The 12,777-nt window shown below is 39.2% G+C and overlaps 3 protein-coding genes across 3 annotated transcripts in view; 2 read left to right on the forward strand and 1 right to left on the reverse strand.

Moving 5' to 3' along the window:
• The window catches only part of LOC115631134 (probable G-protein coupled receptor CG31760), a 41,294-nt gene that overhangs the window by 23,343 nt on the left and 5,174 nt on the right, over positions 1-12,777 (forward strand). The window contains 4 exon segments of the mRNA XM_030527802.1: positions 6,784-6,985; positions 7,238-7,646; positions 8,395-8,690; positions 8,761-8,914. Of these exon segments, the coding sequence (XP_030383662.1) occupies positions 6,784-6,985; positions 7,238-7,646; positions 8,395-8,690; positions 8,761-8,914 (1,061 nt within the window).
• LOC115631135 (ficolin-1-like) lies at positions 4,987-6,362 on the reverse strand. Its single transcript, XM_030527803.1, has 3 exons — positions 6,238-6,362; positions 5,410-6,155; positions 4,987-5,347 (listed from the first exon to the last, which is right to left on the reverse strand). The coding sequence occupies exons 1-3, from the start codon at positions 6,307-6,309 to the stop codon at positions 5,239-5,241; spliced, it is 927 nt and encodes a 308-aa protein (XP_030383663.1). The 5' UTR covers positions 6,310-6,362; the 3' UTR covers positions 4,987-5,238.
• LOC115631173 (zinc transporter 2) lies at positions 9,759-11,576 on the forward strand. The gene has a single exon (XM_030527862.1). The coding sequence runs from the start codon at positions 9,759-9,761 to the stop codon at positions 11,574-11,576; it is 1,818 nt and encodes a 605-aa protein (XP_030383722.1).

Here is a 12,777-nt window from a genome sequence, read left to right on the forward strand (position 1 = left end):
TGTATCCTGAAAATATGTATATCAGTACATGCGAGTATGCTTGTAACAAGCAAGGGCTATTTATTTGGAATGAAAGACAGCAGAATTCAGTTGTTTACTTCAGAGCTTAAGCATGTATTTTATGTTAATTTTAGTCCCCGACACATACATCAACATGGCTGCCAGAGACATTTTTCAGACACTGTGCTGGGTAGTAGATTTTAATATTACTGAAGATGTTGATCTGGTTCTAAATACTTGGTTGTCAAAAGGTTTTAAGGAGCTTATCTAATAATTGGCACTATAAGTATACATAGAAATATACTTATCTTTCTACGCCTACACAACAAAAATATAAATGAAATAATTTAACAATAAAGTGTTTTTTTGCTCACTCATAACTCACATATTTTATGTAAGCCGGGAATTTTTTATTCATTTTCATAATGTATTTCAAACATTCTTTTTTTATTCATAATTTGCATTTTAAAGAATGCTTAACCCAACATTTCAATTTCGCTTATGTTTACCCAAGATATTAAAATATATTAATTCTAAAATGTGATGAGAATATTAATTTTCTATGCAGACGGCTCTCCAGCTATTTGGCTTTAGATTTAAACAGATGGGTGAAAAATGTTATATTTTTGCCTTTCTGGTTATCAGTCGTTAACACATTTTGGCAATCGCTCTTAATTGTTTTAAAAAATACCATAGCAATTGAAATCTACATTAATTATTATTTAAAATAATACTTATTACTATTTGAAGTAAAGATCAATGAGAAATATATAAAAGAAATATAAATCGAAATATGAGCGAGAAATATTCTGTTAACTGCAATCTCTCTCTACCATCCACTCAGACAAATCAGAAACATAAAGAAGATTTTTTTGCAAGCACCCAGAGGCTACACTCAGTTACAATTGTGCAGTAACTTGGTACATTCATTCAATTAACCCCATCTTACCTTAAATATGAAATCCAATTTCTAGAAACAGATTTATACTTTTCCACAAAAAATTCTGACACGCAGCTGTCGCTTTTGGTCTAATTTGATAAAGGTGGATTGCATTAAAAGTAAACAATTCAATTTTGAATTTTAAATTTCATAACATGCTACAAAAATTCCAAACAAGGACCTGCTGACAGACTGACAGAAAGACAGGCGGCAATTCAGGCAAATTTAATTATAACAACAGACAGCAGACAAATACACCTGCCAAGACAACAGAAACGCACTCACAAAAACTTGAATAATTGCCAATTTTGCATAAACTGCAAACACAAGTATATATGTGTGTGTGAGTGTGTCGACATTTCTTTTGGCCAACTTACAAATTGTAACAATTGCACAAGCGTTTGTTTATTCCAAACACCCACACATACTTACACTCCTGAACACTTTCTTGGTCATGGCAATAAATTCTCAACTCACATAAGATTGATTATGCGCTAAGCTAAGCAGTGGACCAGCAGAAGGTGTGTGTGAAGGGACGGGCGTATAATTGTGTATGTGGTGCTTAAAAGGCAATGGCACGCAGATGATGAATGGCAGAACATCACGAGCAAATGCTTATGAGCTGCCACACACATAGATGAGCGAAAACTGAGCATCAGAACTCAGCACTCCAGGCGGTGACAGCAGGAACTGACAAAAACAATACCGTGCCATGTTAATGCTAAGGTCAGTGCCAGCCGACAAAGAAAATGAGTTGCACTATTGAGTTTGTCTCACAAGAAAACTATAATATTGGAAAGCCAAAGATATTGGAAATTTATTGCATACTTTGTATCTTAAAAAATCTATTATTAGAAAATGAGTTTGCCTCACAAGTAAACTACAACATTGGAAGGCCAAAGATATTGGAAATTTATTGCATACTTTGTATCTTAAGAAATATTTTATTCACTCAAGCGTTCTAGCATTTCTACTGCAGTTCATAGTTCCTCTTTTTCAAAGCATAAATAAGTTTTCCATTCTAATTAAACTGCCCTATAGTAGTTAAATATTTCGGAGTTCCTTAGGAACATTGCTGATTATGGAAAATTTAGACAAATCTCTGCCTCTGCCTAGCATGTGCGTTTGTTGGCCGACGGGGCGTATGAGTGATGTAACATTGACAGTCGCCAAAGGATAAAACACTTTAAAATTGAAACTGGGATAAAGGGATATATAGTTCGGTGCTCCTTAGGAACTTTGCTGCTTATAGAAAACGTAGATAAATCTCTGCCTCTGCCCAGTATGTGCTTTTCTTGACCAACGGAGCGTATGAGTGATGTAACATTGACAGCCTTTAAAATTTGACTGTTACGCTAGCATTTAAAAAAGAAATCGACTCAATAGTTAAGGCCATAGAAATAAATACTTTACATTTTTAATTTTTATAATTATTATTTCTGATAATTATTCGACATTTTATTTGCAGCCTTTAGTCGTATCTATTTTGTTGTTGAAAGTAAAACAATTGTTTTTGCTGGGCTTGCCGATATATTGCACACTTAGTTTTTGCCTCCATAACAAATATTAGAGTTTGAATAATCCGCACAGAATTTGCAGGCATCTGCAACAACAGGGATTCACATTAATTTTAAATAAATATTAATTACAGCTATCAATATTATTGTTGAACATCTTTTGGTAAGAAATAGTCTTCACTAATAAGCTCTTTGAATGATTGCCTTAGCAGAAAGATTTAAATATATTGTATAAGCCTTAAATGAATACATTCGTAAGCCTCTTTGGGATTACAAAATATTTCAAAGTAGTTATTAAATTATATTCTCTGACGAGACAAGTTGTGAATTGTGTCCTCCGCCTTTCAGTTGAAACTCTGATGACTGCATATGATTCATAACACACTTTATATAAACAGACTACTTATACACACATACGTACATATACAATAGTATAAAAATACATGTGTGTCGCATCTGTCAGTGCAAACAGTCGCCTTCTGGCTGGTTTTTGTTTCCATTTCATTTCGACGCGCAGGCAAAACTTTTTCCAACTAACTAATCCATGTCCAAGGGCCGTGTTGACGTTTAGCTGGACCCGTTTATTTGTTTTATTCCTTTATTTCTTTGCGCTTTTGCACAGCATGCTGGCGCACAGAGAAAGTGCTGAAAAGTAGCTCCCAGTAGCAGTCCATTCACAAGCAAACCATTAGCAAGGATGCAAGGGGGAAGGTAAAGGGAAATAAAATATGCATGTAGGTATGTAACGGAAATGGAAAAATGGAGCCCAATGCCAAGTTGTAGGGCACGTGGAAAAGTGCTGTGGAAGTTTCGCTAATCGAATTTAAATAAGTTTACTTTGTAAACAGTTGGGTTTTTTTTGTGTTTCGTCCTTGCTGGCTACACTTTTCATTTTCATTCACACGGTGTGACTTGTTAAAAGTCAAACAACAAGAACAAAAAAAGAAGGCAACACGGGCAGGCGTTAAGTTGCAGGGCCTCCAGACGGGGCAAGTGTTGTGAAAATATTAGCTTTTTAAGCCCAACAATGAACATCCGCACTTTGCTGCCCTGCATATTAATCATTGCCCCTTTGTTGACATGCCTGTCAGGATAAAAAACTTGCAACCGCCCCACACGTTCTAATGATTGTCGTCGCCGGCAATTAGAAATGCCTTAACGTCAAGTCGACATTTAAAACAGAGGCAGGTATTAAATTTCATTTCCAAAATTATCAGCAAATTAGAAGTGCGCCGCATAATTATGTAGCCTTTAATTAGACACCTTTTGAAGGCTCTCATTAGTCATACAATACGTAAGTATTTGATTCGACCAATATCAAAGCCGAGTGGAATTTTTATCGGGCTAGTCCGCTCCATCTTTTACAATTGGCTGCGGTTCACCAAATGGTACAAAATAAATCCATTATGGAAGTATTGGTGGGCATTTCAAAAAGTGGTTTTTGGTAGAAAATGAGAAAGAAAGAAAATGAAGCCGACTTTTTGAGTTGATTTATAAGTAAGGATGAAACAGAGGTCCATTAATTCACACATGCGATGAAAGAACAGTCAAAACAATGGACTAAAAGGGCAGAATCGGCTTTAAGGAAGGCACAGATAGGTTTATCTTCCGCCAAAGCTATTTCTAGAACATATGTAAATTGTTTTTAAATAAATATCATTTTATTTATATACAAGCAAAAAATATGAGATCGGTTAATACTTTATATAGATTATAGTATTATCGACAAAAAAACAACAATAAGCTGCATTGTTGCATTATTGCTGCAAGCGGAAATGCAATCAGTTACTTAATCACTATTCATTTATGAAATGTAAATTGCATGAAGGAAAAAGCTATTGTTGCTGCAAACATACACATTTCTCATTTTAATTTTGTGCATGTAGAGAGCCCGGATACTTTACAATTTACTAACGAGCTCAGCATGGCTCTAATTAATTGTAAGCGCCAGTTACAAATGCAGAAAATCATAAAAGCAAACGAGAACGCTGTAGATGAGTGCAGAATATGAAATACTCTGAAATATTTGAAATATTCATAAGACAAATTAATTTACAACAATAAATGAAACAAATTATCAAATAAAATCAAGTCGGTTATTAAAATTAAACTTAGTTCAAGGTATGCCTTGATTACAATTCGACATTTTTACATTTGAGAACTAAAATTGAAATATTGTTCAAATATAAGGAATTGATAAAGGAAACTTAAGTTATATGTAGAATTTATATTCCATTGCAAAACGCTTATACTATCTTCCCCCATTACGTGCAGGGTATTCAGTAATAAAACCATAACAATGGAGCATTCATCATTGCGCTATTTAAACAATTTTAACTCATCCGCGTACACTTTTAATTAAATAAAATTGAAAATGCCGCTGCGCAACGAATAAAATACACAAAACAAAGGCGTTCAAGTACATGTGTCCTATTTTTGCTGCGATACAAGCATTTACTATCATTGTTGACAATGGCATGGAAACTGGAGGCTCGTTACGCGTTTTAAAACATTTTAAATAACAATAGGTTGATTGCGAAAATGTTCAAATTTATTATTGAAAGAGAAAGCAAACAGATCAATGCTGTTATAATAAACAAATTAACAATAGCTGAGCAGATTCGACAACTTGCTATTTTTTAAAACCAACGGCAATACATTTAAAAGGCAGATGGATTTCCCCTGCTCCGCATACAATTGAAGTACAAGTAGTTTTGGGCCATGTTTTAGGCACTAATCCAGCTTAGGTCTTATCATAAATTTTGATCCAAGTTTTAAGCACTAATCCAGCTTAGATCTTATCATAAATTGGACAGAGGCTATGTATTTTGGCCAAGGGGTGCCACTAGCCCACATATTATAATTACCGAGGTATCGTTCATGCATATTACTGAAAAGACAGCACCAGTTTAATATTTCATTATTAAGAGCGATAATATTCTATTAACATACCGATCACAAGCTCCTTTATACCACCAGGCCCCAACAGATGCACTTGCACAATTATCCGAATCCACGCCGTCGTTATCTCGATCGTAGGTTGAAAACTTTCCATCTATTCTGTTCGACATAAAATCACGAGCATCACCCGAAAACTTACCCAATGTCTTCAGCATATAGGACTCGCTCGCATTACCAATAGAAAAATTGTCGTAATGTGCAAAGCTAGTCTCATTGTATTCGTTTGAAAGATGAACATATAGCTCGTGGGGTTCCGACTTTAAAGTGTAATACAACTTCTTGAGACCGATGAAGAAATCGTCGTCGAAATCACCAAACCCGTTCTCATATGTCTGCCAGTCGCGTTGGAAATTACTCGAATCTTTGTCAGTGGTTCGGCGATAAATGACCATCCAGCCAGATCCAGCGATTTCAGCATCGCAGACTGCTCTGAATGCCTCGATCTGAGGTACTTTTATTTCGAAAACACCACTCTGATTGGCAAAGCTACGGCAACTGATTGGTTGGCAATAAGCCAATTGGGTTTCCAAATCCATTATCAGCCTTGAATTCGTATCGACAGTGCTCTTCAAGTCAGATATTTTACTTTGCTGCTCCTGAATAAGTTGTGAATAAAGAGTCAGAAGATCACTCAAAAGATTTATCGCTTGGGTTTTATACAATTGATTGTCTTCCTCTATTTGTAATTCCTGAAAATCTCCATTCGATAACGTTGCATAATGCAAGCTGTCGTAAAACTAAAAAAATAAAAATATATTTTTAAATGATTGAAGGTAGATGAAGGTAAATTAAGGATGTTCTGACAATTTTCCTACTTACAGGGTCTTTTGGTGTTAAATCCCCTTTAATGCTGGCTAATCCAGTTACGAATAGAAATATATACTTGATCATTGTGTTTGCTATTATTCGAGCTCTTCGACTGTGTCATTCGATGCACTGTTGATGCTAAACTGAGCTTCCTCTATCAGAGTGTTTATATTTATAGTCAGTTTTTGATGCGCCTATTGAACTCAGATAGTCAACGGGTTTTGTTATCAGCAAACCCAATCACATCTTATACTTGTTTTTTGCCAATAATACGTAAACAATTCTTCAAATAATGTAACAGTGTAGTAATTCTTAGAAACAATGACAATCTAGATAATGGGAAAAAGTTAATCCCCGGCTATATACAAGCACTCGAAATCTCTCGCCCCGGAACTTACAGCCATAAATTTGAGGCAGCAACGGTTGTGAATGCATTAAAAAAAAAAAAGCAATGCAGCGAAACGTGGGCTATATTTTAAATTTCGCCGTTTTTCTCCCCTTTTTCCATGCTTTTCTCTGCTGACCTACAAACACACCCAACCACCCACTCGCATACAGGACTGTCGGATGCTTTGGCCAAGGGCTTGCTCACGGATGAATACATAACGGGTGCACGCATTTTGGCTTTGAACCTCACAAATGGGGCTGTGCAGTCGTATGTTTGGTGGGTGAAAAGCAACCATGAAAAGATTGGCGAAACGCAGCGCTACGAGGAGGAGGGACTGCAAATTGGAAAGAAGCCGGCGCACAGCTATCCGTGGTAAGCATAGAAACGAATACAAAACAACAACAACAACAACAACGATAGCGACAACGACAAAAAGTCAAATTGGGAGCGAAAGTCGGTGGAAAATATTGAAATGAAAATTGGCACGCGCTGGCGCTAGCAATTAGGCAAACAGGCAAAAAGTTTGCCATAGGCTTTAGGCCGCAACAACAACAACAAACACAACAATAACAACAACAACAAACACAACAACAACATTATTATCAACAACTGTCTTTTCCGCAGGTTCGACGATGAAACCAGCACCCCAACACTACGTTCACCGAAATTCGCGCCGAGCCCACCGAACAATTACTATAAAGGCTGGTGGACCTATCCCTATTTCTCCTGCTCCCTGAGCAGCTGGCTGGTCTCGTACAGCATCGCCATACCGCCGACTGGACGCCACGGACTGCGGGGCTTCATTAGCATTGACATTGATGTAACGTCCCTGCGTGTGAATCAATGCGAGGCGGCGCCCTATCGCTTCGGCAGCCCACAGCAGAAGCACAAACAGCAGACAGCGGCTCGACGGCTATATGTGGGCGCCAGTATCGGAAGCAGTGCGGCCCTTATTATCGGGAATGATGTGGAGACCATCAACGACTTGCAGGCCTTCCACAGCTCACACAAATGCCATCGCAACTCCATGGTGGTAGGTTCAAAATGCAAAGGCCAGAGTGCTTTCCGGTTGATTGCAAAAGCCCTGCAACATGCACAGTGGAGCAAACTATCGGGAAAAGTCTTATCGATCGTTTTGCAGCTCTAGTACAAATATATCTTTCCCTTAGAACCACTCATCATGTATCATCTCTCTAGCGAGATCAAATATTAGCACTCTCTGTCTTTTTAGGGTGAAAGTGTCCCTCAAAATTTGACCCTCAAGTGGGTAAATGTTGAAGTCAAATTGCTTTCAATTTTTTCTTTTTCAAACTCTTAAATAAAATAAGTTTTAATTTGACCTTCAAGTGGGCAAAAGTTGAAGTCAAATGCTATATGCGATTGCTTTCAAGTTTTTCCTTTGTCAAACTCTTATTAGAAATAAGTTTTAATTTGACCGTCAAGTGAGTAAATGTTGAAGTCAAATGCAATAAAAGATTTCTTCGAGTTTGTTCCTTTTTCAAACCCGAAATATAAATAAGTTTTAAAGCTTTTAAGCCTCCCCTCCCTCAGGTAGCTCTTTTTATACCCTGTACCCAGGGGGTGAAAGAGTATGCTAGTTTTCCCTCGTTAGTAAAATAAACTCTTTGTCACAGTTCTATAGATAAAAGGGACCTACAACTAACCTTCCCACAACATTAATTTTTTAGAGAAATGATATCTCATGTACATTTCCTGAAAAGTTTTGAATTTTCTACTAATATTGTTCGTTTTTCATTTGCATTCCCCATCCCACTGTGCAGTGCGATTACCGTCAACCCAGCAGCGAGTCTCCCACCATAACGGGCAGCAAAATACTGGCTGCCACACCCAATACCTGGTCACGGGGCGCCTATCAGTGCCTGTGCAAGCGTGGCTTCTACTCGCTGCGGCATCCGGACGGCTTCAATGGCACCATCATGGAGATTGCCTGGCAAGAGCATCAGGACAATATAAGCAATTACTATACAGATGTATTCAAGTGCTTGCAATGTGCGCCCGGCTGTGACTATTGCACGGGTCCAGAGCCCTGTCTGGCCGAGTACCATTGGCCATTTAGGTAAGTAAGCCACACACACAGTCAGCCAGCTCTTCAGAACAATAGAGGACACTTGTTCACTTCTTTGCAGGATATCCCTATTGACAATATCAATTGGCTGTGCCTGTGGCACCTTTCTGATGGCCGGCTATCTATTTCGTCATCGTCGTGTGAAGGTCTTCAAGGTGGCCAGTCCAATATTTTTGTTGATCACGTTGATTGGTTGTGCCATTATGTATCTGGAGGTGAGTGCGAATGTGTGTTAAAACATGTCAGCAGCACAAGCTACTTAACCCATTAAAAGTTATGAATGGCAAACAGCTAAAGACCATTAAAGGTGCAGGCTTATGAGCTGCTAATGTGACAAAAGGTCTAGCATAGCCTCATTTATAATTAAAAGCACACCATCTGCGGACGGACAGACGTGTGGCCATGTCTTTCACTTACAATTTACCCGCATGGGCAACCGCAACATAAAAGTCCTGTTATGTGTTTTTAAATGGCAGCCATTTCATACCCTACACTCAAAGGGAGCAAATGGTCTTGTTCAGCTTTTAAGATTGTATGCAACAGCCACGAGTAGGCTGCCCGATTTCAACTTACTTGAAGGTGCCTATGCTTATCCAAAAAATAGCAAATATTTGTTATAATATTTCCAGAAGTCTGACATCTTCAGTTAAAGCTGACTCTTGACAAATTAAACTAGAAGCTAATGTATTTAAATTAAATCTTTAGAGCTCTCTTACACCACTCTTTCCACTTCTCATGTAATGGTTTTCTTTTGCGGCAAGCAAAGGGTATACAGCAGTCGCTGTTGCTGGCTTTGTCGTCAACTCTTACAATTATATTGTCGCAGCATTAGCTAGCTAGCCAACAATGTGTCTCTAGTGGCACATACTCGTAAAAAGGTGTAACAACCCAGCAACAGCAACAAACAGGTTAAGAGTCCTGTTGGCAACACAATAGAAAGTGGCACGCGGAGTCAAAGGTTACAAAACAGAAAAGAGAATAACGAAAAAAAAAATTACTTTAGGATGTAACTGATTTTTCAATCAAAGTGTTATTAAAAAAAAAAAAAAGAGGACAGCTATGGCTGAGAATCAACAAAAGAAGCAGCCCGATGACGATGATAGCGAAGATGAGGAGGCCATGATTCAGGCCATGCAGGAGCTGCTTAAAATACCGGACATAGATCCTGCGCAGGCCGGAACCGTGGCACCAAGGCCGCTTAGTCCGACATCGCGAGCAACCACAGTCCATGAGCCTCACAGCGAAACCGATGGGAGTGCGCCACAAACCAATACGGATTACGAGGAGAAACTGCATCGCATTTGGGAAGCCTCCAAGCCCAAGCGGAGGAGTGTGTTGCACACAATGAGCACGCAGACGAACGAGAAAGAAATGGATACAAAGTCCTTAAAGGTGCTGCCCAAGGAACTAAACCGGCAAAGCTCGGAAATGATAGAGCCGAGCAGCACCAAGTGCTGTGGGGTTGGCAATATATTGGGCTCGCCATTTTGCAGGATAATGAAAGCAACGCAACCACCTGAAAGGAAATTAGTTATAGACGAGTCGCATGAAGAAGCTGCCGGAAATGCGAATGAGGATAACAGAGGACGAGGAAGTGGCGAGCGAAAGTCAGAAGAGCCGCCACCTTCCGATCCGCCACCACCACCACCAGTGTCCAGATCATCCGATGTGCCCAATGAGAAAAAATCGGAGGTTAGTGAGCAGCGTACAGGGAAACAATTGAGACGCTCGGACTCAATGCGCACACTGACAATTGTGGGACACTCCCACATAACCACCTACCGGGATCATTGTCATAGGGATCAGACCAAGCAGGGCATGGACAAGACAGCGCGCAGAAAACTGATTGTTGCCTGTGTGCTGTGCCTTGTATTCATGATCATTGAGGTCATTGGTGGAATATTGTCTAAGAGCTTGGCCATAGCCGCCGATGCAGCGCATCTATTGAGCGACCTGGCTGCCTTCCTCATCTCGCTATTTGCGCTCTACGTGGGCGCCCGACCCTCCACACAGCGCATGAACTTCGGCTGGTACCGGGCCGAGGTAATTGGAGCCATGATCTCGGTTTATCTCATTTGGGTCATCACCCTCATACTCGTCTGGCTGGCCATACAACGCCTGTGGACGGGGGAACATGATGTGGATGCCATCATCATGCTGATTACTTCAGCATTGGGATTCCTCTTTAATCTCATTATGGCCATACAGCTGACCCACGGACACTCCCACAGTCACGGTCATTCGCATAAGCCTCGCAAGCCCAAAGTTCTGAAAATTGTCACCTCGGAGAAGACTCTGGTCAATGCACCGATGGATGCAACCAAACAGAATCTGATTACCAGCGTCTCCATGCACTTCGCCCACGGCCATTCCCATGGCAGTCCTAATGATAATATCAATGTTCGGGCTGCTATCATTCATGTCGTGGGCGATATGATCCAAAGCATAGGCATTTTCATCGCTGCTCTCATCATATTCTTCAAACCGGAATGGGCCTTTGTGGACTCCATCTGCACATTCATTTTCTCAATAATTGTGGTCGTAACGACCATTGCCATAATGCGGGACGTTCTGCTGGTGCTAATGGAGGCCACGCCCGATTATATGGACTACGAGGAGGTGCGACAAACTTTCATGCAAATCGAGGGCGTCGAGCATGTCCACAATTTACGCATCTGGGCCATAAGTGCCGACAGGGTGGCATTGTCAGCCCATTTGGCCATCTCGAAGACAGCCGATTCACAGGAAATTCTCGAAGAGGCCACCACACTAATACACAGAAAACACGATTTATTCGAGACGACCCTGCAAATCGAAGAATACAAGCCTGGCATGAAGACTTGCGACCAGTGTCTGAACCCAACGCGCCAATCCTAACCAGCATAATGGAATCTTGGATTTTATTTCGATGTCTTAGAATCTTAAGATTAAAGTACGATTTAAACTAGTGTTTTGTGTTAAACATTATTCGAGCTATAAATTCTTTATACAATTCTGCATTTATAACACCTTTTATGGGCTCTACATTTTCATTTATAAATACTTGGTTTGTAAGAGCAATCGATTCGGTAGCTCGCGATAAGAAATCAAGGTTTCCAAGGTTAAAATAAATGCAGTTCAAAAAATCAGTAACTAATTCCCTATGTGGCTATGAAAGAATTCCCCTCGAAAGTCAATATGTTTTTAGACTAGATACGATATTTGAGAACCATTTTGAAGATTTTTGCGGTGATACTGTATCAGATGTGAATAGAAAGTTTTATAAGCGTTTAATTGTATCTGCTTTGAATAAAACATTGCTTTTTAGAACTATTGACTAAAGATTCAAGTCCAGCCATAACGAAAGCACCTCCGTTAAATATAATTATTTCGAAACAAAGGTATTCTAAAGCTTCTTAGTTGTTCAGCGGTGTTGTCTCAGAATTTTATTATTATACAAATTAGTTAGTATAACATTCTTTGACTAATAAACCAACTATGTAATTCTACTATTTATAATTATATTTTAAAGCTCCGGCGACTCACAAGACAAGGGGTGTTCCTGTATTGTTATGACTGAGGCCTTTATTTTGGTTGTAATTTAGAGTATACGAGGTAGAGGGCCGTACAATCATATGTATAATGTACATATTGCTTTAATTTATTTATGAAAAATCGCTTTTTGAACATCTGTTTAGTAAGATATGTTCATACTCTTAACGCAGAGCTCAGACGTTCACTTACTTAAGACTTGGAAATTGTATTTTGGCCAAGAGCCAGTATTTCAAGATATTTATAAGACCAGTATATTTTTTATACAATTTACACAAATCAAGAAATTATATTTCCGAGCAGCCAACCACCGTTTTATCTCCGCAATAACGTCCAAATCGCATTGTAAATAATTAAGGCTTAATCTGTAACTAAGCTTATTTAAGGCTCGACTTTTTGACCTCAATTATAAAGCAGAATAACACGCTAACAACTCCACTCCCCGGGGAGTACATTCTCATTACTCGCCACCACTATGCCAATTGACACTTGGCATGTCTGCTGTCAACTTACTGCCAATTCGAGTGTCGTTTGGGTGGCTTGGGAG

Source organism: Scaptodrosophila lebanonensis, unplaced genomic scaffold, assembly GCF_003285725.1.
Source record: "Scaptodrosophila lebanonensis strain 11010-0011.00,11010-0021.00 unplaced genomic scaffold, SlebRS2 tig00001412-arrow-pilon, whole genome shotgun sequence".
Taxonomy (NCBI): Eukaryota; Metazoa; Arthropoda; class Insecta; order Diptera; family Drosophilidae; genus Scaptodrosophila; species Scaptodrosophila lebanonensis.

Excerpts from the sequence above, each read along its gene's own strand:
- LOC115631173 (XM_030527862.1), top strand. The coding sequence starts at position 9,759 with ATGGCTGAGAATCAACAAAAGAAGCAGCCCGATGACGATGATAGCGAA.
- LOC115631135 (XM_030527803.1), bottom strand. The coding sequence starts at position 6,309 with ATGATCAAGTATATATTTCTATTCGTAACTGGATTAGCCAGCATTAAA. Across the intron at positions 6,156-6,237 it reads ATTTAACACCAAAAGACCCT|TTTTACGACAGCTTGCATTA; the intron begins GTAAGTAGGAAA and ends TTATTTTTTTAG. Across the intron at positions 5,348-5,409 it reads TATAAAGGAGCTTGTGATCG|TAATATGCATGAACGATACC; the intron begins GTATGTTAATAG and ends CTGTCTTTTCAG.